We start from the raw sequence: 27,712 nt of genomic DNA on the forward strand, positions 1-27,712 counted from the left end.
TTTCATGATACAGAACCTATCTTCTAATTCAAGTTTGTCCAATGAAAATAAAATTTAATTTATGCACATTTAACATGTTTGTCTTTCTTTCCTTCTCTAATCAATATCCATGATTATTGCATATCATATGTCAATCAATCAATGCAAATTGCTTACAGGTCCATTTAAATTATGTAACATAGCTAAAGAGATGTTCAGTGTGTGCTCATGCTTTATATGCCCTAAAATACTGTAAGAGGGCATTGTATGGGAGGTGTGGAAAATAAAATGCTTTTTAGATTACTCAACTAATAATGCTGGTTGTAATGTATGATACTGTACATAACTAAAACACTAACTGATTTGCTTCTTCGTGTTCTTGTATGTGTATTTAACACCATTTCACAGTGCAAGAGAGGCTGTATATGGCAGACAATACAATTGGTGGAGAACTGCATTAAGAACCACTGACCCATGATAAGTTACTGGCAGAGTTCTCACATACCCACACTGGCTTAGTCCGAGAGGCAGTGGTTGTAAAGGCAAGGCTTTAGATCACAGTGGCCACATGGGGCCCATTTTGATTTGTAAAACCAAAGGGAAAATTAATGTAATGTTATTATTTTAAAGCATTTAAATTTTTGATTTAAAAAAAGATAATGCATCAACTCATTTATGATGAGAGGTTAGAAGTGGATCACTTTATATATACAGATGAGGAATGATAGTAATAATTCTTGATGACAACCTCTCCAGAGATTTTAACTGACATGGTGGATTATTTACCCACTTTATTTTATCTGTGTTTTCTCCTGATTCAAAATAATTTTTAAAACAATATGGAAATGATGGGATTATAAATTAGTTTGAGGTTGTTGTTTGATTTAACTGTAGTCTTGTCTCCTTGAATCAACAATTGAAAGCTTTCAGTTACATACAAATATGCTGCTACTTTGGGACCACTTTTGAAGGACTGTACTGACGAGTGTATCCCCCAGGGGTGTAAAATTGGGGGTAAAACAATAAACCACCTTGGTGTCAGAAATGGGGAATAAAATATTTAAAAAATGTGGTAGTTAAAAATGTAATGACAAATTTTCATCTGACCCATACTTTTTCAGCTTGAAATAGGATATTGCAACTTGCACAACATACTCTCCCTCTCTCTAAACATACAAATAAACCAACATGCACAATTAACAAACAAATGCATTGTCCATTCAAAGAATAATTGTATTAGTTCATTTTTCTTTTAGTTTAAAGTCGTATTTTAAGTCTCATTATAATCATTTTGAAGCAATGGTAGAGCTCAACACATTACATACAAGCCAATATAAAAAGCCAAATAAATCTTTTTAACCAAATGGTAGTTAATTTGCTGCCTTTCATAAAATGTGTACTATCATCGGTTTCATTGTACTTACTTTATCCTAGAACACATGTATCTAACAATCAAGCAGGCTATTGATTCTTCTTTCTAATAAGTTACATTTGAACTCTGAGATCTTTCTTTCATTGCAGCAAAGTTAAAAACCAACAAAATCTGCAATGAGCCCTTGACTTTGTAATCCAAGTAATGCAGTTGTCTCCGCAAGTTTACTGATTTCTTTGTTGTGAAAGAATGTCTTGGGTTATAATGTGTTTCTCTAGATATCTTGTGGCGAATGATGGCAGATTTTTTAAAATTCTTCAACCCTGTCACAGAAGGATTATTCACTTTTGCAGTCTTCGCAATCATGCGATCAGAAGTCACACCGGTAATCCTAATGGATGTGCCGTATTCCAGTCAAGGGAATTATTTCCTCAATTTTTCATTAACGTTAGATCCGCGGTTACCCTTTTGTGTCTTGCTTCTTTCACTTTGTCTGCTAATGATTATTAGTTCTTTGCCGTTTTAATCTGGAAATCACTTTCAAATGCAACAAGCATTGAGGTTAAACATCTAGACGACATCTTAATGAGCTCGATGGAAATCACGTGAGGGCTCGCAAGATTAGGGGAAGCTACTCTGTCATAAAATTGCCTATGCTAGTCTGGTTCCCTAAAACATATGCTCCCTGCATTGCACTCCGCTATACGAATGGAGGTGTGCAACGCAGGAAGCGAACAGAGCAGGGAACCAGTCTATGCCTATGCTCAAAGTATACATGATGTCATCCTTCATTCAAAACAGTGGATATTAAATCAATCCTGACTGCGTTATGCGAATCCTTATAGTCAAAAGAATGCACGGTAACAAACATGTGCGTCAATTTTCTCAAGCCTGTGTCCCTGATGCACACATGTGCATAAAGGGAAACACTGTCTGACAAGGTTATATTTTCCACACAAACCTCTTGATTGGTTCCCTAGATATATCAGGTGCAACACGGATTTTAAGAAGTACATTATATACAATAAGTTATGAGACTGGTAATCAGTTTATTAATTACATCTACTCTATAGTATGTGACTGGGTTTTATTTTATTAATCACATCTAGTTTACAGTGTGTACAGAATCTAAACTTTGATAAATCAGCATAATCTCTCATAGTAATTCATCAAAAGTAGGATTTTTTCACATTTAAATAATTAAAAAAACCAGTATCATATTCAACAGTAACATTATGAGGTATATCATCCACTTCAGGGGGAGACAATCTTAAAACAGGTTTATGACTGAACACAAAATTGATCATAAAACGCCATAAATAGAATATGGAAGTTAACAGCCTGAACAAAGTTTTCCTCTCCAAGTCTTTTTAAATCTTTGCTTTTAGTTGGCATCTTATAGCTACTTTTGCGCTGAGGTGGCATGCATCACTATTATATAAAATACTCTCTGAAACACCAAAGCCATTTCAATAATTGATGTGCCTTTATTCGTGACATAAGTGAGATGTCCAAATAAATGATGAACTGGATAGAGATAAAATGTCCATCAAGTTTATCAGAAAAATCCTATTGTCCAGTAAAAAACAAGAGGCCAAAGAGGATCTAAGGTGGCCCACCTGGCTGACAGCTTAGTGATTCAACTAAATAGCTATTTGAAATATTAGTTGGCCAAGAAATCTAGATAACTGTAAAACTGTTTATTCAAATTACTATGAGTTTCTGTTCATAAGTCATGAAATCTAGAGCGATGTTCATTAAATACGGATGCCCCAACACAGTGTCTGAAAATGATCTAAATCTAAATGTAAAAATGTAAACTTTTCCAAAGATGTAATTGACTGATGGATTGATATGCCTACTATATATATATATATATATATATATATATATATATATATATATATATATATATATATATATATATATATATATATATATATATATATATATATATATATATATATAGATATATATATATATATGTGTGTGTATACATACATACATACACCCTAATCAATTGCATGATGGGGATGATACTGTATTCTTTGAAGAATTTTCTAAATTCAGTATTATCAAATATATTTGATAATACATCAAAATAATCTAAGGTTTATGTCCAAGTAGGTTAAATTTTATTGAGCAGTTTTTGAAGTTTATCCCTATTGTTAATAACATTATCAATATTGGACAGCATGTTGGCATTATTTGTAAAACAATTATACAGTCTTTAATCCAGAATGCATTCTGCTCATTTTAGTCACACTCTAGTGGGTGGCTTTGTTGAGACGTGACTTAACAGTATAAAGTGTATGTCATAATGTATAATAATAATACAAGCCACAAATAATGACTAGTCAGCATTTTTTTGTATAAACCTGAAAAACTTTAACGCAAGCATGCTTTCTGATGAATAATGTATAGAAAGAAGCCAATAAAAATTCTTCTAGTTTTAGCAATGGTTTCCATTGATAATGAATTGGTATAATTTTTATAAACTTGAAATATCTTACTACTATGATACTTGCAACTAATTTCATTTTATGTTGTTTTATTGTTTTTAAAGCAGGTATTAAAAGATCATGACAGTGAATTCATGAATTCCAGAAAGTTACAACAGTGATATGACCATTGAGAAATAGTAATACCAGGATTGGTAGATGACAGTCAACTCATGAATTCCAGATAGTTACAATAGCGATATGACCATTGAGAAATAGTAATACCAAGATTGGTTGATGACAGTCAACTCATGAATTCCAGATAGTTACAACAGTGATATGACCTTTGAGGAATAGCAATACCAGGATTGGTAGATGAGAGTCAACTCATAAATTCCAGATAGTTACAATAGTGACATGACCATTGAGGAATAGCAATACCAGGAATGGTAGATGACAGTCAAATCATGAGTTCCAGACAGCTACAACAGTGATATGACCATTGAGGAATAGCAATACCAGGATTGGTAGATGACAGTCAACTCATGAATTCCAGATAGTTACAACAGTGATATGACCATTGAGAAATAGCAATACCAGGATTGGTAGATGACAGTCAACTCATGAATTCCAGATAGTTACAATAGCGATATGACCATTGAGGAATATCAATACCAGGACTGGTTGATGACAGTCAACTCATGAATTCCAGATAGTTACAATAGTGAAATGACCATTGAGGAATAGCAATACCAGTATTGGTAGATGACAGTCAACTCATGAATTCCAGATAGTTACAATAGTGACATGACCACTGAGGAATAGCAATACCAGGAATGGTAGATGACAGTCAACTCATGAATTCCAGACAGCTACAACAGTGAAATGACCATTGAGGAACTCACGAACTCAGTCAACACACAAATTCAAGATAGTTACATCACTTGGCTTTATGACAAGATGACCTGAAAGAAATCAAAAGAGCATAATAAACAAAATGTAGCTGAAATTTAATTCAAAAAAGAGAAAAATGATTCTGAACTAGAATATTATAAATTATTGATTTGTAAAAGTATATAATGAGAAAAATATATACTTACATCCATCAGCAGACTGTTCCTGAAAAGTAAAGGAAATAACATTTATTCATTGCTATTTAAGTGCTACACTATGTAAATGTTTGACCCTCACTTATGTAGGAACAGTAATTACCTACCCCTGTTGATGTGAGACAAATGTAGAGACTATGGTGTAAAGAACTGGCCATATTTTTAAACACTGCTGATATGAGATAAATGCAACATATACTACAGTATATTACGACTATACTGGAATGGGAAAAACATGCATTGGTGGTCCTTCTTGAATTATATTAAGCAATGCCATACAGTGAAGTGCATGGAACCATCGATGTGTTTATAAAGTATATATTCTAACCATACATATACTTCAATTATATTAAACACCACCATGCAGTGAAGTGCATGGATGCACTGAGCTTATATAGCATATATTCTGACGTATATGTTATATGCCAATAATTATAGTAACAAGAGTCCCCCTGAAAGATTAGATGCTCTGCTGGGCAAGGAAACCTTCCAGGAATGTAAGGTACATGTAAGACTAATTCTTAATTTTTAAATGTTGAGTGTTGAAATCGTCTCTTACATTCTTCAGCAAAACCATTTTCAAATTTGGTGATATGGCATACATATGGATGTCAGGTTGGCAACATGTATATTAGACTAATGACACACTTTTTAATTAGGACATTGTGAAAACCCCGTGTCATAATGATCATCAATTCAGGAAGAATAATGACACCATTTTTATTCTGGATATTGTGACAACCCCATGTCATAATGATCATCTTATTTAGGACATTGCTATGTTAAAACAATATAAATATATTAACAGAACTCCTATAGATAAATGTGCTATGTAAAAACAATACAGATCTATTAACAGAACTCCTATAGATAAATATGCTATGTAAAAACAATACAGATCTATTAACAGAACTCCTATAGCTAACAGTGCTATGTAAAAACAATACAGATCTATTAACAGAACTCCTATAGCTAACAGTGCTATGGAAAAACAATACAGATCTATTAATAGAACTCCATTAGATGACAGTGCTATATAAAAACAATACAGATCTATTAACAGAACTCCTATAGCTAACAGTGCTATGTACAAACAATACAGATCTATTTACAGAAGTCTTATAGATAACAGTGCTATGTAAAAACTATACAGATCTATTACAAGTGAAAACTCCAAACAAACTTATTTACTCTTACCTCTTCCTGAAACCAGAACTTCAGTACATCATGGGAAATAATCATATGACTGTTGTCATGGAAATGGCAGGGAACTTCTACATTCCCTTGAAGGATGGCAACTGGGATGTGGCAGTGTACACTGTATCTGTCAGAGTTGGGGCACTGGATAGACAACTCAAATGGCAGACTCTGTCCTAGGCATCCGATGATACTGGACAGAGTCCTGGTGATGAATTCTCGAACTTCAATGCATAGTTTGGAAGATGGAGTCTTTTCTGTGGTCCCTATTCTTGTGACTCCTGCAAATATGACATGTTCCCTGAACAACACAGTCAATCTGTGGAGAAGACCAAGGTCAAAAAGACAGCAACCACAGAAGATCAGATTCTCCATCCTTTTTCTGGCAATGGGCCACTGTGCCACACAGGCAGCAAGAAGCCTGTGGAAGACTGGTGAGGGTAAGAACTTCCCCGTAAATACAAAGCAAATAACTGATGTATTTCCTTGCTGAGAATTTGGCCCAAAGGAGATGAGTTCTTTTGGTGTTGCATGGCGTAGCATGCATGGAACAAGAAAGTAACCCTCCACCTGAAATACAAATTAGTTGAACTTTTGTAAACTTAAAATTAAACAAACTCTTAAAAACGAACTTCAGAAAACTTATTTTAAAAAGTACTCTGAAAGTGTGAATTATCTGCATGCATGACTTAAAACGTATCCTTGCAAGATTGAAGTTACTTAGGATAGAGTATTGATGAATACATTTAAAAAGTCAGAATACAGTTCTCTTCAAGATCATTTCTTGATCAAAAACTTGAATAAATCCCATCATGTTCTTTCCAAGACAGCAGCTTGATCAAGAAAATGAATAAATCCCAACAGAGTCCTTTCCAAAACCACTGCTTGATCAGAAAAATCCTATTGTCAAGTAAAAAACAAGAGGCCAAAGAGGATCTAAGATGGCCCACCTGGCTGACAGCTTAGTGATTCAACTAAATAGCTATTTGAAATATTAGTTGGCCAAGAAATCTAGATTACTGTAAAACTGTTCATTCAAATCACTATGAATTTGTGTTCATAAGTCATGAAATCTAGAGCTATGTTCATTAAATATGGATGCCCCAACACAGTGTCTGAAAATGATCTAAATCTAAATGTAAAAATGTAAACTTTTCCAAAGATGTAATTGACTGATGGATTGATATGCCTACTATGTAATATATATATATATATATATATATATATATATATATATATATATATATATATATATATATATATATATATATATATATATATAACCTAATCAATTGCATGATGGGGATGATACTGTATTCTTTGAAGAATTTTCTCCATTCAGTATTACCAAACATATTTGATAACACATCAAAATAATCTAAGGTCTATGTCCAAGTAGGTTAAATTTTATTGAGCAGTTTTTGAAGTTTATCCCTATTGTTAATAACATTATCGATATTGGACAGCATATTGGCATTATTTGTAAAACAATTATACAGTCCTTAATCCAGAATGCATTCTGCTCATTTTAGTCACACTCTAGTGGGTGGCTTTGTTGAGATGTCACTTAACAGTATAAGTGTATGTTATAATGTATAATAATAATACAAGCCACAAATGAGTCCTGAACAATTCCATTCCAAGACTACCGCTTGCTCAATAATTTTAGTAAGTCTCAAGTGCAAAAAAGCTAACAAAATAATATTTTATATTAACTGACCTTGACTTCTTTTGCATCTGGTCTGTAAATCCTTGGCCTCGCTACAATGTTCAACTTTTCCATAAGTTGTAAAATAATCTCCTTGTAGTAATGGAATTCAGGGTGTTTCTCTTTTGTCCAGATCGCATCTAGAAAGTGACATTTTATCAAGATATTCAAGCAAATAAAACAGAATAGTATGTGTGGTTTTTTTATTATGTTTATGTATGAGTCCTGGTGTATGGTAATACTGTGTTTGTAATCTTGTTGTGATGGAATTATTAGAGTCCCTCATTTGTCCAGATGGTATACAGAATGTAATATTCAAGCAATAAAACAGCAGAGTGTGTGTATTGGTGTTTGGCATGTTATTTATCCATCAGAGTGTGTGTATTTGTGTATGGCATGTTATTCATCCAGCAGTGTGTATTGGTGTATGGCATGTTATTCATCCAACAGGGTGTATGCATCGGTGTTTGGCATGTTATTCATCCAACAGAGTGTGTGTATCAGTGTTTGGCATGCTATTTATCCAGCAGAGTGTGTGTATCAGTGTTTGGCATGTTATTCATCCAGCAGAGTGTGTGTATCGGTGTTTGGCATGTTATTCATCCAGCAGAGTGTGTGTATCGGTGTTTGGCATGTTATTCATCCAGCAGACTGTGTGTATTGGTGTTTGACAGGATAATCATCCATCAGAGTTTGTGTATCAGTGTTTGGCATGTTATTCATCCAAAAGAGTGTGTGCATCGGTGTTTGGCATGTTATTCATCCAGCAGAGTGTGTGCATTGGTTTATGGCATGTTATTCATCTAACAGTGTGTATCAGTGTTTGGCATGTTATTCATCCAGCAGAGTGTTTGTATCGGTGTTTGGCATGTTATTCTTCCAGTGGTGTGTGTATTGGTTTATGGCATGTTATTCATCCAACAGAGTGTGTGTATTGGTGTATGGCCTGTTATTCATCCAGAAGTATGTATATTGGTGTTTGGCATGTTTTTTTTATCCAACAGAGTGTGTGTATCAGTGTTTGGCATGTTATTCATCCATCAGAGTGTGTGTATTGGTGTTTGGCATGTTATTCATCCAATATATAACACAATCCATGTTACGGACTTGAATTTAATTGGCATAGGGATTATGATGAATGATTTGCAATTGGAACAAAATAAATATATCAGATATGAATAGACGAAATAACACTCTAAGTTGACAAAAGCTTGATAACATAATTACATTTATAAGACTAGTGTGCAAAATACCAATGAATTATTACAATCGTATCAAGAACAAGAGCAATGTTTGAATTTATCAATAATGCAATGTACGTTTCATCTATACTCCACAACTAAAAGTCTAGGGATATTTAAAAGTCACTTTTCGGGGTCAAAATATATGTGGACCCTCTTCCTAATTAAAAATCATATTTTTCGTACATCAGAGCTTAATTTCCATTCTTAACAAAGTCCTAATAAACAACTTTTAAACATCTAAACCCAAAAAAATCACATTAAGAATAAGAACAAATGACTGGAGACCGAGGCAATCTATATTCCATATCAAAAGTCCTGGGAAAATCACTAACTGAACATGTTTGAGAGGTTGATAGAAAATACATACACAGCAAGTATGATACAAAATGCTGTCTCATGGAAAGTACTTTTCATGTGATTGTCTCCATTTCAAGGTTCCAGCGTTTTCTATGTCTATGATTTTGTATCTTGTATTCTAAACTTAATATATTTGTTAATAAATTTTAAATATATTTTTCTCTGGTTTAAACATTTTCTTCAGCAAGAGACATAACACTAAAACAAAAGATTCTTAGAACCACATATCATTAATTACTTTTCCTGTTGTGAAAAAAATGAAATGTAATTGTATGCAATGTACTATCTGTATACATGTATTTTCACAAGAACAACCAATCAGATGCGCGCCCAAATGGTATCTTAACAAGGTCAATCGTCGAATCAGATACAATCACAAACCTGCCAACCCTGACAAGTCTGTCTCAGTAAGTCAGCTTTTGTCCCGTAAGAATGACCAGTTTTCAGTAAGGTGTAACAAAACATAAATAACTGCTATTGTAAAGCTGGAAAACGTAATTAAAAGTTTGACCCAGCGACGATAAACATTACGTTCAACTGAAACGTTTGTAAATTATGCGTAGACTTATTTACCACTAGTACAGTTGCTCAAACTTTAGTTCCAAAACCCTATGCAAATCAATGGCTTGTTGCTGTCTTTCAACTTAATTCTTGGAAATTCTTTTTCCATTTCACATGACAATGGCAATCATATATCCTGCCATGAGACATCCTCAATCTGGCACATGATGTCCAAATAAATGTAATTGTTTCCTTTCCAGCTATTATTCACAAGAATATGAATACTCCTTTTTATTCTTCTGTGTTGATAATTAACACTATTTTAGAAGCTTATTTTCCCTTTTGTTTTAAAGTTAAACATGCATCTCTTTCTCAACTCCATTTAAAAAAAAATAATTAATCAACAGTTTGATCATGCAGATGTTTTGCATGAACAAATAGGTGCAGATTAAAGCATCTGGAGTGCTGCTGTAAGGTCTGATTCCCTGACTTATTTCAATAATCTTAATAAGAAACCCGGACTCATCTCAAACATGGATGAACCGCTTATCCAGATTTTTCAGCAACTATCATTTTTCCATAGCTTTTGCTTGCATGCCATAATTCATTATTTTAAGGGTTATTTTCGTAAGACTTACGAAAAAATCATAAGAGTTGGCAGGTCACTTTAACGTAATGTGTTTGATCACTTTAATGTAATGTGCTTGATGTGCTTGATCATTTTAATGTAATGTGCTTGATCATTTTAATGTAATATGCTTGATTACTTTAATGTAATGTGCTATCCTTGAATTACAACTCCAATTCTGTACCAACAAAGTTACCATATCACACATTTGGAAAGTATAAGTAAATAATGGATGGGCATTCGTGACTAATATGATACATCCCTCCCATATTAAAGGTACTGAAAAATGCCAAATACTGAACATGTAAGATGGTGTCATAAAAGCCTGAGGTCATGATAAAAATCATACCTGTTTGACCTGGACAATTTATATTTCCACAGGACCTTGTTAAAAATATAGTCTGGAAAACACTGCTGTGTGCGTGCTGTTGTAAAGTTTGGACTATTAGATTCAGTCCAAAAATTCAGAGCACTAGATATGTAATAAGAGTTCACTTGCCACTGATCTGTGCAAGTCAAGCATTACCATAGGGCATGTGGCATTGATCTGTGCAAGTAAAGCATTACTATAGGGCATTTGCCATTGATCTGTGCAAGTCAAGCATTACCATAGGGCATTTGCCACTTATCTTTGCAAGCATTAACATAGGGCATTTGCCATTTATCTGTGCAAATTAAGCATTACTATAGGGCATTTGCCATTGATCTGTGCAAGTCAAGCATTATCATATGGCATTAATAAATATAGTCTGGAAAATTTCAGTCCATTTGTAGGATAACACATTTTCAAGAAATATTAATGCATAATACAGGAATGTAATACATTGAGACCAGGAGTTCTTAAGACTTAATGTAGGAAAGTATTACAAGGAGATCAGGAGTTATTAAGACTTAATGTAGGAATATGCTTCATTACAAGAAGCCTAACTGTTCTTAAGACCATGTAAGAATACGTTACTTCACAAGGAGACCAAGAGTCCACAAGACTTAATGTAGGAATGCATTATGTTACAAGGAGTCCAAAAGTTCTTAAGTAAGTTAGAAACATACACACCTATCAATTCAGGTGTAAGTTTTCCCTTGTCTCTGAATTCAAACAAGTTGCTTTGGACAGCTGGGTTATTCTTAAACATGAATGTATCAGCAGTGATGAGGGACTTCAGAGCATCAATTAACCACGCTGGATCAAGCACAATCCACTCCCTCAAACCTTCCATGCTGAAAATTACAATGCAAATTTCTATTATTTGACAGAATATGGATATGAATATATCCTTGTTGTATGAAGCAAGCTCAATACTGTCATCAGATTCAAGGTAAACTTTATGTAAATCAAAGGCAAAACACTATGATTTTAACATAAGAATGAAAATCATCTGATTGAAGATAACCTTTATATGAATTGTAAAAAAAAAATTATCATTTTAACATAAGAACGAAATTTAGCAGAAATCACCACAACTCATACAATACTGACATGAATTGTGCATTATGGATTCCAGAACAATTCTCTCCCTCAAACCATCTATCAAGGACTTGTGTGTGTGTGCAAAAACTGGTCAGTCTTGTAAGCAAGGAGCATTAACTCATCTAAATGATGATGGGAACAATTAAATTCTTCCAGTATCTCATCAATAAGCAGTAGCTTCCTAAGTTGAAATCATCCAAGATCTCATCAGTGTTCAGTGGCATGCCAAATTCAACTACACTCCTTGAAGATCTCATCTGCATTCAATAGCATACCAGATCCAGGCGAAATCATCGAAGATCTCACTAGTATCCAACAGCACACCAAATTCAGCTGAACTTCTCCTAGATCTTATCAGGCTGCAGGTCATATCAAATTCAGTTGAAACCTGACATCAGGAGAATTACAGAGTAGTGAACTCATCCAAGACTCATCACTATACAAAAATTCAGCTGAAATCACCTGAGATCCCATCACTATCCAGTATCATACAACATTCCACTAAACTCCTCCAAGATATCATCATTATTCACTAGCATAATAGATTCAGTTGAAATCCTCCGAGATCTCATCAGGATCCAGTAGCATGCCAATTTCAAAAGAAATCTCATAATATCAGCAGAATTACTGTGCTGTCAATTAATCCAAGGTCTCATCACCATCCAGTAGCAGACCAGATTAGTTGAAATTATCCAAGATCTCATCTGTATCCAGTAGCATACCAAATTCAGTGACACCAGATTCAGTTGCAATATACAACAAAGCAGTACTATAATGAACTGTGTTGAAATAAAAAGTGTAATCAAGGGACAGCAGGGAATATAACTCTGCTAAACAATAAAACATAATCCTGACAACAGAACTCAAATCAAATCGAATTACAACCTGTATCTACTTATAACATGTCAATCAGATGGACATTGATATAGGTTTGCATTCTGCTGACCTTTGGAATTCCTGGCCACACATGTTTAATAATCTTTCAGATTAGTAGATATAATGGAGACTGTTATATAGTTTATGTTCTGGTGAGCTTTGGAATTCATGATCACACATTATTAGATATGATGAATTATTACAAGTTTATGTTATGCTGACCTATGGAATTCCTGGCCACAGATTTTTAGTAATCTTTCAGATTAGTAGATTTGATGAAGACTGTTATAGGTTTTTGTTCTGGTGAGCTTTGGAATTCATAGTCACACATTTTTAGTAACCTTTCAGATTAGAAGATATGATGAAGATTATTATAGGTTTCATATTCCATTTCTCCAATGAGATTTACAGGTTGAGTGATAGTCTGATAGAGATCAATTCAACCAGTCTCCACTGACCCTGAGATTTACAGGTTGAGTGATAGTCTGATAGAGATCAATTCAACCAGTCTCCACTGACCCTGAGATTTACAGGTTGAGTGATAGTCTGATAAAGATCAATTCAACCAGTCTCCACTGACCCTGAGATTTACAGGTTGAGTGATAGTTTGATAGAGATCAATACAACCAGTTTCCACTGACACTGAGATTTACAGGTTGAGTGATAGTCTGATAGAGATCAATACAACCAGTCTCCAATGACCCTGAGATTTACAGGTTGAGTGATAGTCTGATAAAAATCAATTCAACCAGTCTCCACTGACCCTGAGATTTACAGGTTGAGTGATAGTCTGATAGAGATCAATACAACCAGTCTCCAATGACCCTGAAATTTACAGGTTGAGTGATAGTCTGATAAAGATCAATTCAACATATGGTAATCTCCAAAATAGAACTTGCATGAAAGTCTAATAATGTTACTGATTGGTTTACATTTAAGGCGGGTTTAAATTTAATAAAGTTGTTGATTGGTTTAAATGTTAGGCAGCTTTCAATTTAATAAAGTTATTGATTGGTTTAAATGTAAGGCAAGTTTAAATGTAATAAAGTAGTTGATTGATTTAAATGTTAGGCAGCTTTCAATTTGATACAGTTGTTGATAGGTACAAGTGTAAGGCAGCTTTCAATTTAATAAAGTTGTTGATAGGTACAAGTGTAAGGCTGGTTTCTTAATTATAGATTCTGATCATATAAATGCACAATTCTTTACAAGTTTTATATTTATTTCTTTATATGGTTCTACAATTTACCTCAATTAATTTCACTTGATTTATTTTTACAGAAACATTTGGATCAACCCTTGTATATCAGCTGATACAGATTTGAAAGTGCAGTATATAACTGTTAGAAAACTGCATCTAATGAACTTAAAAGTAAATGCTGGTTTTAAGACAAAAATTTCCATTCATAATTTAAAGCAAACAGTCGAGTGTATATCTGCACTATATCCAACTGTGCATATATCCAGGTACATGAACAATCATACATTACATAACTGCATCAACTATTGGTACTTAAGACACTGATTATGACATGCACTTTGGTACCCTTCCCAAACTAGGGTGATACAAATTTAATGTGATACATAAAACTGCAGACCTGCCAACCCAAACATTATCATCTCAGTAAGGTAGCAGACATATTTTCTGTTAAGTTTGACCAGTTTCCAGTAAGATGAAACAAAATATCATGTACTGCTATTGTCAAGTAAGGAAACGTTTATTTAAAAAAATCGGTATTCCAAAACTGATGCATCGATGGAAACAAATATGTTTATCAGAATAGTTTGTAAAGTACACTCTTATGTTACGTGTTTAGGCTCGAAGTCTACAGTTCCATGTAGAAACAAAAAATATCACTCATGTTTTGGAAATCTAATAAATATTTTATTAGAGCTGTCTTTGTTCAAGAATTTTGTATGGACACAAGTATTTTTTTTTCCAGAAAAAAGAATTAATCCTTTTGAATTCAAATAATTTGAAACAGCTCCAAACGACACAACAAACACTTTCCACTGTAATAGCCCAACTGACATTATTTATCTAAAACAAAGGTTTTGTCGTACTCTAAAATGCAGTTTCATAAATCCCCAAGTTGCGAAATCAAAAAGTGGGTCATGTGATCGTGTTTATATCACGTACGCCTAACATGACCCTGACGAAAACCAATCATTTTACTCTAAGAAATAAAATTTAAAAAAATTGTTTACATCTTAAATCATGTATTCCCATCATGACCTTGACAACAACCAATCATCTTAAAATAAAAGTAGAACATATTTACGTGGCTGCTACTAATTTTGAATTAAGGTCGGAGACCAAGTCAACCTTACGTGATTACTAAAACGACAGTCAAGGTCAAACTATTTTCTGGAAAAAGTAAGAGTTCCTAATAAACAGAGCTACATTAATATGACAGATAATGAAATATAAAAAAAATGAAAAAAGATTTAAAAACTTACAAACAATTAAATCAGATATTATTAAATATACATAACAACACATGCACCTATCAACCTCTAGTACAGTCACACAAACAGAACTACATTAATAAGACAGATAATGAAATGAAAAAAAAAAAAAAAAAGATTTTAAAACTTTCAAACAATTAAATCAGATATTATGAAATATACAAAACAACACATATACCTATCAACCTCCAGTACACTCGCATAAGCTTCAGTTTCAAACCCAATGCAAATCAATGGTTGGTTGCTATCTCTCAACTTGACGTAATTCTTGGATATTTTTTTTAGTACACACGATGGCAATCGTAACTCCCGCCATGTGACATACTCAAAATGACACTTTAATTTCAAATAAACGTAATTGTGTCCCTTTCCACTTTTATTCGCAACAATATGAATATTCTTATTTATTCTTCTGTACTGATTACTAAAACATTTTTAAGAGGCTTATTTTTTCCTTTCATCTTTAACAGTTACATGTATTGGTAGCTAGGTGCCATTTTCAAACAAAATATATCATCAATAATTTGATCATGCAGATGCTTTGCCTGTAAAAATATGTTCAGTTTAAAGCGTCTGAGATAAAACTATCAAGCTAGTCTGATTCTCTAATTCCACTAAAGATAGTGTGAAACCTGGATCCAAATCAAAAACGAATGAGCCAATTACCTGGATCCTACCGCAATAATCATACTTCTGTAGTTTTTCCTTCACTCTATAAGTCTGTATTTTAAGTTAAGACTTACAGCAATATTGTAAGGGTTGGCAGGTCTGAAACTGGTACAATAATCAGTAGCCCAAAACCCTAAGGGGCCTTTCTTTTTACCTAAAGTAGATAAAATTGCCTGTCTCATGCTGGAACCTAAGGAACAGCTCCAGTTGTTCTGTGGTCTTAATAGGAACTGCCCCTGCCTGATTCATCTCCTCAACTAGACTGTGCGGAATGACCTGACAAAAAAAGGAAATAACAATAGTTTTGTCAGAGATAAAATCCTGGAATTACAGAAACTCCATATGTGATTTAATATCAAATATTCAGTGATAAAGGATCAATTTATTTGTTATGATGGCTTACACTGGTCAACAGTGAAATCATTACTGACTTGAAAAGGCCCTAATCTGTAGTATTTTGGTGTGCCGAACACGAATATAACCGTGAAAAATTTGTATTGGCTCTCGTTTTGAAGATATTCATATACCTCATTTTCTATGTTTCACTGTGTAAATTTCTCCAGTAGGACTGCAGCAACATCCGGAATAATGATGTAACATTGCATAATACCATCATGCTCACATCATCCACAGTTGATTGCATCATTTTCTGATGCAATGCAATACTAATGCCATGCGGCTGCTGAAGTAAGTTGACGTCAGCAGTGTACTATACATGTGTAGGCCTATTATACTAATGCCAGGCGGCTGCTGAAACTGACGTAAGCAGTGTACTATATAAAGCCCAATCAGATAGGTTCAGCATTTAAAATATTTTAGACGTTGTGCGAGACAGTTCAAGCTACTGTTACATAAAACTTATTATTTTATCCATTTACGTACAATAAAGAACAGTAATGCCTCGAAAGTGTGTTAATACCGCGGACAATTTTTGCTATATTTGTGGGGAAGTGACATTTGCCAACCAGAAGAAAAGTATCAATTCTCAAGTGAAGAAGGCATATCATCTTTACTTCGGATGCAAGGTTGGTGACCAAGACAAGCCTTGGGCTCCGCATATATGCTGTGCTACATGTACAACACAGCTTTCACAGTGGTTGAATTGCAAAAGGTCATCAATGCCGTTTGCAGTCCCAATGGTGTGGAGAGAGCCAAGCAACCACCTAAATGACTGTTACTTCTGCTTGGTTCCTCCTCTTTCCGGCGGAATAACGAAGCGAAAGAAGTCGAGAATAGTCTACCCAAACATTCCGTCTGCATTGAGACCAGTTCCACATGGTGAGGGACTTCCTATTCCAGAACCTCCAGCAGAATATTCTCTTGATTCATCTGAAGAAGACAAAGGTGAGTCGACCTGTTCTTCTCCTGGTCCATCAGCATGCAGTGATCCAGATTTTCACTGTGGTGCATCATCAATTCCACACAGAATAACACAGGAAGAACTAAATGACCTGATTCGTGATTTGGACTTATCAAAGAACAAGGCAGAATTGCTAGGATCAAGACTCCAACAATGGAATCTTCTAGAAGAAGATGTCACAATTACTGCATATCGAAAGCGCCACCAGCAATTGGAGCCTTTCTTCAGAAAGGAAAGTAATCTGATATTCTGTTCCGATATTGAGGGCCTCATGAATACTTTAAAAATCACTCATGACCCACAAGAATGGAGACTATTTGTGGACTCTTCGAAACTGAGTCTCAAGGCTGTGCTTTTGCACAATGGAAACATTCTTCCATCTATTCCAGTAGCGTATGCTGTCCACATGAAAGAGACATACGATAACTTAAGGCAGCTACTGAATTCCATTGAGTATAACAAGTACAGCTGGCACCTCTGTGGTGATTTGAAGGTAGTTGCCCTTTTAATGGGACTGCAGCAAGGATATACAAAATACATGTGTTTCTTATGCGAGTGGGATAGCCGAGCAAGGGAAATGCACTACATGAGGAAGGAATGGACTCACAGGCAGAATGTAGCCATTGGAGAGAAGAATATCCAACACCCAGCTCTGGTTGAGGCTCAGAAAATCTTGCTACCACCCCTTCACATCAAACTAGGTTTGATGAAGAACTTCGTGAAAGCCATTGACCGGACTTTGCCAGCATTCCGATACCTGCATGAAAAATTCCCTCGACTCAGCGAAGCAAAGATTAAAGAGGGAGTTTTTGTGGGTCCTCAGATTCGAGAGCTTTTCAAAGATGACCGGTTCAACAACTTGCTGGAAGGTGACGCGAAACAAGCATGGAATGCTTTTCGCCTAGTTTCTACAAACTTCCTCGGAAATGTTAGGGCAGAAAACTATAAGGAACTAGTAGAAGACATGTTGATGAAGTATAAGAAACTTGGCTGCAATATGTCTCTAAAGATTCACTTCCTTCATTCCCATTTGGATTTCTTTCCTAGCAACTGTGGTATTGTTAGTGATGAACACGGCGAACGTTTTCATCAAGATATCGCAACAATGGAACAAAGATACCAGGGAAAATGGTCCACTACAATGCTGGCTGACTACTGCTGGACACTCCTCAGAGATACTCCCGAACAGCTGTACAAGAGACAGGCGAAGAAATCTAAGATGTAGTCAATGACTTGATTTTTTATAGGTAGGCTATTACAGTTGACCTTTTACTATTGGAATGCATTTCGTTATGTAAACATTAATTTCTTGCAGATTACAAAAAAACTAGAGCCAATTTTGCAATTTGACTGTCATATTCGTGTTCAGCACATAAAAATTGATAAGAATTGACTAATTTTATTTCAGTAACATGACTTTTGTAAAAATTTGTTGTCCAGTGTTATCTTAATTTTTAATTATCCGAATATTACATCACCACTTTTAATCTCCTTTTATTTTCTATGTTCTTCACAATATGACTGTCACGCCTTTATCAAGAACTTATAAGTGAACTTAATGCCAGCAGAATCATTTATAAGAGGCCCAGCTTGGCCAAAAATTGTTCAAATGGTCTGTGATCACTTAAATAATCATGTGGTTTAAGATTGCTTACATGGTCTGTCATCACATCATCTGAGATCACTCACATGGTGTGAGATCGATCCTGGCACGAGATCACTCACATGATCTTATATCACTCAAAAAACTGAAATCTGTTTTAAAAACTAACTACATGTGTGGCTGTCTAAGAAATATGGATAATTTGTCATTTAGTTTAATCAAACCATTGCTGACTAGTATGATTAAATGTTTTTAAATAAAAATCTCTTCCAAATTAAAAGAGTCTTTTGAATTGCTTTCATGAAGTTATTTGAAAGTTTAGTTTCAATTTTAGCATAGACAGTTATATTAGATGATGGATAGACCTAACTTGTACAAATATAAAAGGACTCTATGCCAGGATGCTCCATGACAAAAGTGGTCAAATTTGATTGAGCTTACCTAAAGTTTAACAGTTGAAAGCAATGGTTTTAGTAAATGTGGTGTTATACTGAGTAGTGGATGGACATCATTTGTACAAAGCCATAAGTCAGGAAAGTTAATGTCATATTTGGTTAAATGCTATCAGTTGGATTGTGAAAACAAGTTTAATTTATTTACAGATTTGAAACTATACCAGCATTGGAGAGAATAACGGAATCTCTTGTAAAAGCTTGTAAAAGCCTTGAAGTTATATCTGGTGGTTTCTCAGGAACCAATTAAGACTGAAAGTTAATTAATATCAAATTCTAAACATCCATTTGCAGCAATTAGTATCTCAGCAATTAAAAAACATTTAGGGAACCCTCTACAATGAAATTCCTTTTAATACACAAAATAAATTATCTGATCAAGTCCGTCTGGAAATATCAATAAAATAAGTAGAACTATTCAACTTCAAATGGCTGCTGAAAGGGGAATTTGGAGTATAAAATTACATGTACCTAATTGGGCTACTTGTAATTAAACATGACTAGTAGGAGACAGTAATCGAAAATAGTCTGTTAGATGTACATGGAACACACCTGAAAATGGCAGCTGACAAGCAACGTAAGAACTGATCTGCAAATACCATATGAATGGTGTCTGAGCTAAAGGGTGGCAAATATTGTATTAGTATGACTAAGCAAGCTCCAGCAACCAAGAAAATCTAACAATAATAAAATATGCCTGTTTAATTTGTAATACGAAATAAACATTTAAGTGTGCAGTAACTTTGCAACACATCAATTTCAAATGAAATACTAATGGACCTTCCTCTCCTGTCACTCATCCAAATTTATTTGAAGAGAAATGCCCACGTTGAGAGAACATTATATTCAATAACAATAGCAATAATAATCCTTCCATAAATAATACAATTCTGTCCGGCACTAGCCAGCTCCTGACTGCTGAAAACTATGTGTTTCATCATTCCAACTAACCATTCACAAAGAGGTGCAAATGGGCATCTGCCAGCTCTTGTATGTGACTTCTAGGACAGTCAATTATCGGGGTAATGCACTAGAATATTCTGAACCAAATTAACACTGTCAATACAGAAAACTGTGCAGATTTGTGTCTTCCTTGATTACAATCATGTTTTGAATTCAACACCCACAAGAGTTTTGAGAGACAAAATCCTATGAGTATATTTGGTGTGAGGGTGTTGTTGTTGTTTTATGGTTTAACACCATTTTTCAGTACAAGATAGGCTATACAAGGCGGCCAGTATCAATGGTGGAGGAAAACCCTGGAAAGAACCAACAACCAATGAGAATCTACCGGCAAGCTTTCTCACATACCCACATTGGCTGAGTCTGAGACTCAAACCCATGCAGAAAGAGGTGAGATGGCAGTGATCTATAAGGCTAAATGCTTTAGACCACTTGACAACTTGGGGCCCCGTTGTCTAAGGTTAGTCTTCTTATAAACAGGTCACAGTGCTTGAGTGCAAATGTCATCAGCTGTTGTCCATATGCATGCAATTCTAAACAGGCTTTAAAATGTCTCCTTTTAAACTTATCACTGTGTAAGTCAAATATATAAATACTTTTTTTTTACTTAAGAAATACAGTCATACTAAATTATTACTGGTAGGTAAAGTGATGAACAGATGTTTTAAATCACGCCAACTAATACACCTTAAGATGAATAATGTTTTAATCAACGGTTCAACAGTTTGTGTGGAAAATCGTGTTTATTGTTGTTGTGGGTTTGATACCATTTTTCAGCAGAGGCCTCATAGGCTACATGTCGTGACCAGTGTAACTGGTGCAAGAAGAACCCTGGAAAACTCCCAAATGAACCACCCACATCAGGAAGCTTTGTCATATAGATGTACCCCTACTGGCCGAGCCTTAGACTCAATTCCATGTGGACAGCAGTGAGATGGCAGGGACTGGTAAAGGTGACTACTTTAGACCTCTAAGCTATCTTGGGGCATTAAAAGCACGTTAACCTCTCACTAGTATTTTTTAATTTTATCAATTGATAATCGATTTGTGCAAAATATTTTATTGTAGTTGCCCAAGATTAAAAACATGTGAACGGTGGACACCTGGAGTCCCTAAAATTATTTTTACGTTTCACAACTAACAACCTTTGAAATGAGGTTTTCAAAGTAAAATATACCATGTCCAAAGCATCAACAAGAATCAAGCGAGAGGGAGAAATATCACACTGAGTATAAGATTATTTTCCTACATGATGTAATAATATCAGGTAACTAACCCATCCTATTAAACACAGTGCGATTAAAACCATTACAGCTCTCAGCAAGGAGAAAATTTAATTTGTTACCATCAAAGGTGTTTTACACATTGTCAGTTCTGGATGCAATATAATTTTCGACCCATGATAGTTATAAATCTCCTGAGTATTTAAGCTAGTTTGCTACTGGTATATCTGTAGTGGGAATTAAAATCTATGAAACTATTAGGATCCAGGATTTTTATGACAACATCTTTATCACGATTCAGGCTAACAACGTGAATTTCTCTAAATTGAACCATGTTATGACCTGGGACAGATTCTATTTTGGAAACATGGTGAGGGATTGGTCTCTTCAAATCGAAACTAATAGGTCTGAATGTGTCAGATTGTTTGGAGTGGTAGCCTTTGATGGTAACTGATGCCAACTTTTTCTCTTTGTAGAGCCAGAGAAAAGGTTCATCCAGTTGAGAGACTGAGAGACTTGAAGAGATGTCATTGACTCTGTACCAGTTCCTGAAAACTCACTACATTCACTCATATTCCTTCAGACTGAATAGCCTAAACACTCTTGAGATTCTCATCAATCCCATAAATTCTAAATTCTGTTCTCACAAGGCTGCCCTGTTAACATCCTGGTGTGAAGGGACAGACAGTCTCAGTAGTTTCAGAACACCACTGACCACGGTTGTTTGAGAAGATTATGTGTGGTCATAATCTTCTGGTTTATGACTATTGCTATATAAAGTAAATCGTTGACGCAGGTCTTGTTCCATTTGAGTGGGGTTATCATAAGGATCTTGTAATTATGACCAATTAAATTCTGTCTTATCCTCAGTATTAAAACCATGGTGGTGGTGGTTGGGTGTAGGGGTAAGCAAAGGCACATAACCTATCCCAACTGATTGATAGTGCATCAGCTGCCCAAGGTAGTGGGTCAGGAACCGGTAAGACACAGATGGTCAATTTTGTGGTTAAACCTTGTAATAAAATGGTTTATCACTGGATGCCCTGGAGTGAACAAGTCCAAAAGTACCATTCCAAATGAATAGCCTGACAATTTCTGGTGAATCTGCCTGGAATGTCTCTGATTTATATACTGATTGGAAGTTGCAAGCAACAAGAAATAAAATGCCAAATAAGCATGCACAGGTAGGGCTATCTGGTTCCCCATTATTCAGGGAAGGAAGTAATCACTACAAAGTTCTCTAACTTAATCAGACTGACTTCCTGTAAAGCCTGTCTTTTCAGAACTGAAAGGCTTTGATGATGGCCTTCATTTCAAAATGGCTGACTTTAAGAGACAGATTCATCTGCCATAGATTATACTGAAGGCCGGTAACAAATGGATCCCCCATAGTGGTGTCTATACCTATCCTTACTCATGGCTGGGGCTTCTCCAGTGGAATTCCTCTCATAAAACAGCATGGTTGTGCCAGTGACAAAGGAATGATCATACAAGTAGACTGAAATAAAGGCAACATTGCACCAGAACAATTATTTGTAACAGGTGCTTATACAAGCATCCCAACATGATCAAATACATTGTCACACTGTTTAACCCAAGGACTTGCGCGAGGAATCTCACTAAATTTGATGTCCTGTTGGAAATACACTCTGAGTTTGATGGTTGTTATGAAGCTGACATAAAAGGGATGTAGCTATTTAAGACTGGTAACAAAACTCCATACCCAGGTGAACAAAACATGGGGATGTGAGGCTAGATTTTCTCAGTCCACATGAAAACCAAGATTCAAAGGAATAGGCAATCATTTCTGCCAATGAGAAGATATAGCATAATTTATATGTTTGATAATGATAATTCCAGCAATGCTGATATCTTTTTACTTTTGCTTGGCTAGGACATAATTAAGACCTCGTTGGCAAGAAAGACATGATGAATTAAACGCAAACAAACCTGGAGTTACAGTGTGGTCAACATTTTGATTTATTACAATATTTTATTCAAAACATTTTTTGTTGTTATGCATACAACACTTAACTGAATAGGACTGATCTCCTGAGAGAGTGAACCATTCAAATATCCTCTGATTCTATATCATACATGCATTTTACTCCTGACTAAATTTAAACCATACTCATGATTTGTTCAACAGCAAGCAGGTAAAAACTTACAACACTGATACAATTTGTTAAGATTTCTGTGAAATCTGAAATCTATGTTGCATATTGTACACACAAGTTATATGATACATTCTTTGTGGTATATTTTACATATTGTACACACAAGTTGTATCATACATTTCTATGTGGCATAAGTTTGCAAACTGTACACACAAGTTATATCAAACATTTCTATGTGGTATATTTTGCAAATTGTACACACAAGTTGTAGGATACATTTCCACGTGGTATAATTTTGCATATTGTACACACAAATTGTAGGATACATTTCTATGTGGTATAATTTTGCATATTGTACACCCAAGTTGTAGGATACATTTCTATGTGGTATAATTTTGCATATTGTACAGACAAGTTGCAGGATACATTTCTATGTGGTATATTCTGAATATTGTAGATGCAAGTTTAGGATACATTTATATGTGGTATATTCTGCATATTGTACACACAAGTTGTATGATATATTTCTATGTAGTAAAATGATTATTTGCACAATATCATTTTCTACTATACCTTAATACCAGAGGCTTTGAGCTTCATGAGAGATGCTTCCAAGGGAAGCCAATTGGCAGGTACTTCCTGTCCCCAATATGGCTGACCTGAAGCCAATTCAAAAATCCTTTTCTTCAGTTTCTCTAATTGAGGGTCAAACTGGGTGTTATCTATAGGAAAAAAGTCCTCCAAGTGTTGAAAAGCTGGTTTATCCTTCAGAATGAAACAAATCTGATCAAAATATTTCCTGATGATTTCTTGACGTTTATCCTAAAATGAAGAAAATGCATAATTTAGAGGTGACACATATTGGGTGCATACCTTTTACATAATCACGGGAATATAAATGTTCCAATATGTCAGAATTTGTGTAAAGGATGTGAATACTAAACTGTCTTCAATGTTTGTCATAAAAAACAAGTTCATAATGCATAAAACAAGTTTATGATGCATCAAACAAATTCATAATGCATCAAACAAGTTAATAATGCATCAAACAAGTTCATAATGCATCAAACAAGTGTATGATGCAACAAGCTAGTTTATAATTTATCAAATTGACAATGCTTCAAACAAGTTGGTTATGCAAACAAGTTTTCAATACATCAAACAGGTTTCTAATGCATACAAACGTTAATAATGAAACAAACACTTCATAATGCATAGAAAAGCTTACAATGCATCAAACAAGTTCCTAATGCATCAAACAAGTTTGTATTGCATCAAACAAGATTGTAATGCATCAAACAATGCATCAAACAAGTTTGCAATGCATCAAACAAGTTTGTATTGCATCAAACAAGTTTGTAATGCATCAAACAATGCATCAAAACAAGTTTGTAATGTATCAAAACAAGTTCACAATGCATAAAACAAGTTTGTAATGCATCAAACAGGTTCACAAAGCATCAAACAAGTTCATGATGCATCATGCAAGTTCATAATACATCAAAATAAGTTCATAATGCATCAAACAAGATTTTAATGCATCAAACGAGTTCATAATGCATCAAGCAAGTTCATAATGCACCAAACAAGTTTGTAATGCATCAAACAAGTTCATAATGCAGCAAACAATTTTGTAATGCATCAAACAAGTTCATAATGCATTAAACAAGTTTATAATGAATCAAACAATTTCATAATGCATCATACAAGTTCATAATGCATCAAACACATTCCTAATGCATCAAACAAGTTCCTAATGCATCAAACAAGTTCATAATACATCAAACAAGTTCATAATGCATCAAACAAGTTCATAATGCATAAAACAAATTCCTAATGCATCAAACAACTTTATAATGCATCAAACACATTCCTAACTCATCAGACAAGTTTGTAATGCATCAAACAAGTTCATAATACATCAAACAAGTTCATAATGCATCAAACAAGTTCATAATGCATAAAACAAATTCCTAATGCATCAAACAAGTTTGTAATGCATCAAACATGTTTATATTGCATCAAACAAGTTTGTAATGCATCAAACTAGTTCCTAATGCATACAAATGTTTATAATGCAACATACAGACACTTTAAGTCACTACCACTACCACTTCATTTAATAGAAAATCATAAGAAATATAATCTTAAGTGGAGATGTACCTTAAATTAATTGAACTAGTAATAATTTGTTTGCACTAACATATAATGAAATAACTGAGAGCACAAGTCCATAGCAGTCAAAAGTGTGGATGACCGTGTTATAACACTCACTCCATGTCTAGAATGGAGAAGTGTAATACAGTCCATTAATACATGTACAAAAGTACAATTGTAATGCCACTGAACTTGTCTTTACAGCCAAACCTAAAAATATGAATATCGGTCATTAATGGTCCTTTGATTGTAAATTTGCACACCTTTATAGGAATCTTGTTCTCATCCCAAGTGCTGGTACCTGTCAGCATGGCAAGCCTGGATCATACCCCAAAATCTTTTCTCTAACCCACCCCAACCCATCCCCTGGAATTTAGCCTTTGGGTCATAGCAAAGAGAATGTTGAGGTATTGACCAGTAACCTATATGATATATATACAAAGAGAAACAACTACGATGCATAAAAAGACAAATATTGATATGCAACTAAAAATGTTTCCTTGGTCTATCCTAAGCAGCCATTTTACTGGCCATGATCAATTTCTAATTTGAAGATATGCTAGATGTTGTTCGATGATTGAGTATGTGTTTTACAAGCATAGAACTCTGGTTTGCATAAACTATACTACATATCATACTAACAAACAATATTATAAGGCATAATATGGCAAACAAATACATTCAATGCAAGTTAAAAAGTGACAAAAATATTCCAAACTCAGTGCATTTTATATGACATTATTTATTTCCTGATTGCGAAGCATGAATCTACTATATGAAATAACTAAATGCATAAACCAACCTTCTTATACAAATTTTACCTGTAATATTTAATGTTAGGCACATCTTTCAAATATTTTGTTGTTACATTGTATTATTATAGCTTACTAAAACAGGCACACATGCACATGACATTGCTAATCTGATGGACATGTACCTAATAAACAAATACCATAGCAGTTATCATTGCTAATCTTGTTGATACATACATAATAACCAAATGCCATGGCAGTTGACATTGCTAATGTGGCTGACATGTACCTAAAAACCAAATGCCATAGCAGTTGACATTGCTTATCTTGTTTATATATACCTAATAACCAAATGCCACAGGAGCTGACATTGCTTATCTTGTATATATGTACCTAATAACAAAATGCCATAGCACTTGTAATTGCTAATCTTTTTTATATGTACCTAATAACCAAATGCTATAGTAGTTGTCATTGCCAATCTTATTAATATGTGCATAATAACCAAATGCCATAGCAATTGTCACAGGTATCTTTTTGATATGTAACTAATGACTAAATAAAATTAGCAGTTGACATTGCTAATCTGGCTGACATGTACCTAATAACCAAATGCTATAGTAATTGACCAAAACCTCTGGGCCAGTAGGATGTCCTCGGCTCGACATCCTACAAATGCTGTTGATGACCTATGTTATGTAAAGAACTAATTCAATGTTTTTCTAGGTTTTGTAACTCCACTTTGATATCATGAAAAAGGCTCATATGCCAGAAGTGTGTCAAATTTGGTCAAGTTCTGGTCAGTAATTTTCTTAGTTACCTTGCTATTTGTCTACTCAGATAATGATGTTTGACAATGCAGTGATGTTGTCAGGATTTTATCAGAATTGGGATGCACCCACTGTCACTAAAATATGGGGCAAGTTGTAATGGAGGGTGCAGGTGGTAGAAGGAAATGTCCGTATATCAATACAGTGTTTACATAGCTCCATTCTGCTATAAATTTTTTTTTTTTTTTAAATCTTGGATAATGATCTGCAACAGATGTCTCAGCTAGTTGTAAAAGC

The 27,712-nt window shown here is 34.5% G+C and overlaps 1 protein-coding gene across 1 annotated transcript in view; it reads right to left on the bottom strand.

Annotated features, from left to right (window-relative positions):
* The window catches only part of LOC149770957 (uncharacterized), a 139,537-nt gene that overhangs the window by 1,100 nt on the left and 110,725 nt on the right, over positions 1–27,712 (bottom strand). The window contains exons 10-15 of the mRNA XM_089948941.1: positions 24,310–24,558; positions 16,173–16,294; positions 11,591–11,754; positions 7,819–7,946; positions 6,099–6,668; positions 4,893–4,911 (exon numbers count right to left, since the gene is read on the bottom strand). Coding sequence (XP_089805067.1) covers positions 4,893–4,911; positions 6,099–6,668; positions 7,819–7,946; positions 11,591–11,754; positions 16,173–16,294; positions 24,310–24,558 — 1,252 coding nt within the window. The remainder of the gene's footprint in view (positions 1–4,892; positions 4,912–6,098; positions 6,669–7,818; positions 7,947–11,590; positions 11,755–16,172; positions 16,295–24,309; positions 24,559–27,712) is intronic.

This window comes from Sinohyriopsis cumingii, unplaced genomic scaffold (assembly GCF_028554795.1).
Source record: "Sinohyriopsis cumingii isolate HCF-2022 unplaced genomic scaffold, ASM2855479v2 utg002187l, whole genome shotgun sequence".
In the NCBI taxonomy this organism is placed as follows: domain Eukaryota; kingdom Metazoa; phylum Mollusca; class Bivalvia; order Unionida; family Unionidae; genus Sinohyriopsis; species Sinohyriopsis cumingii.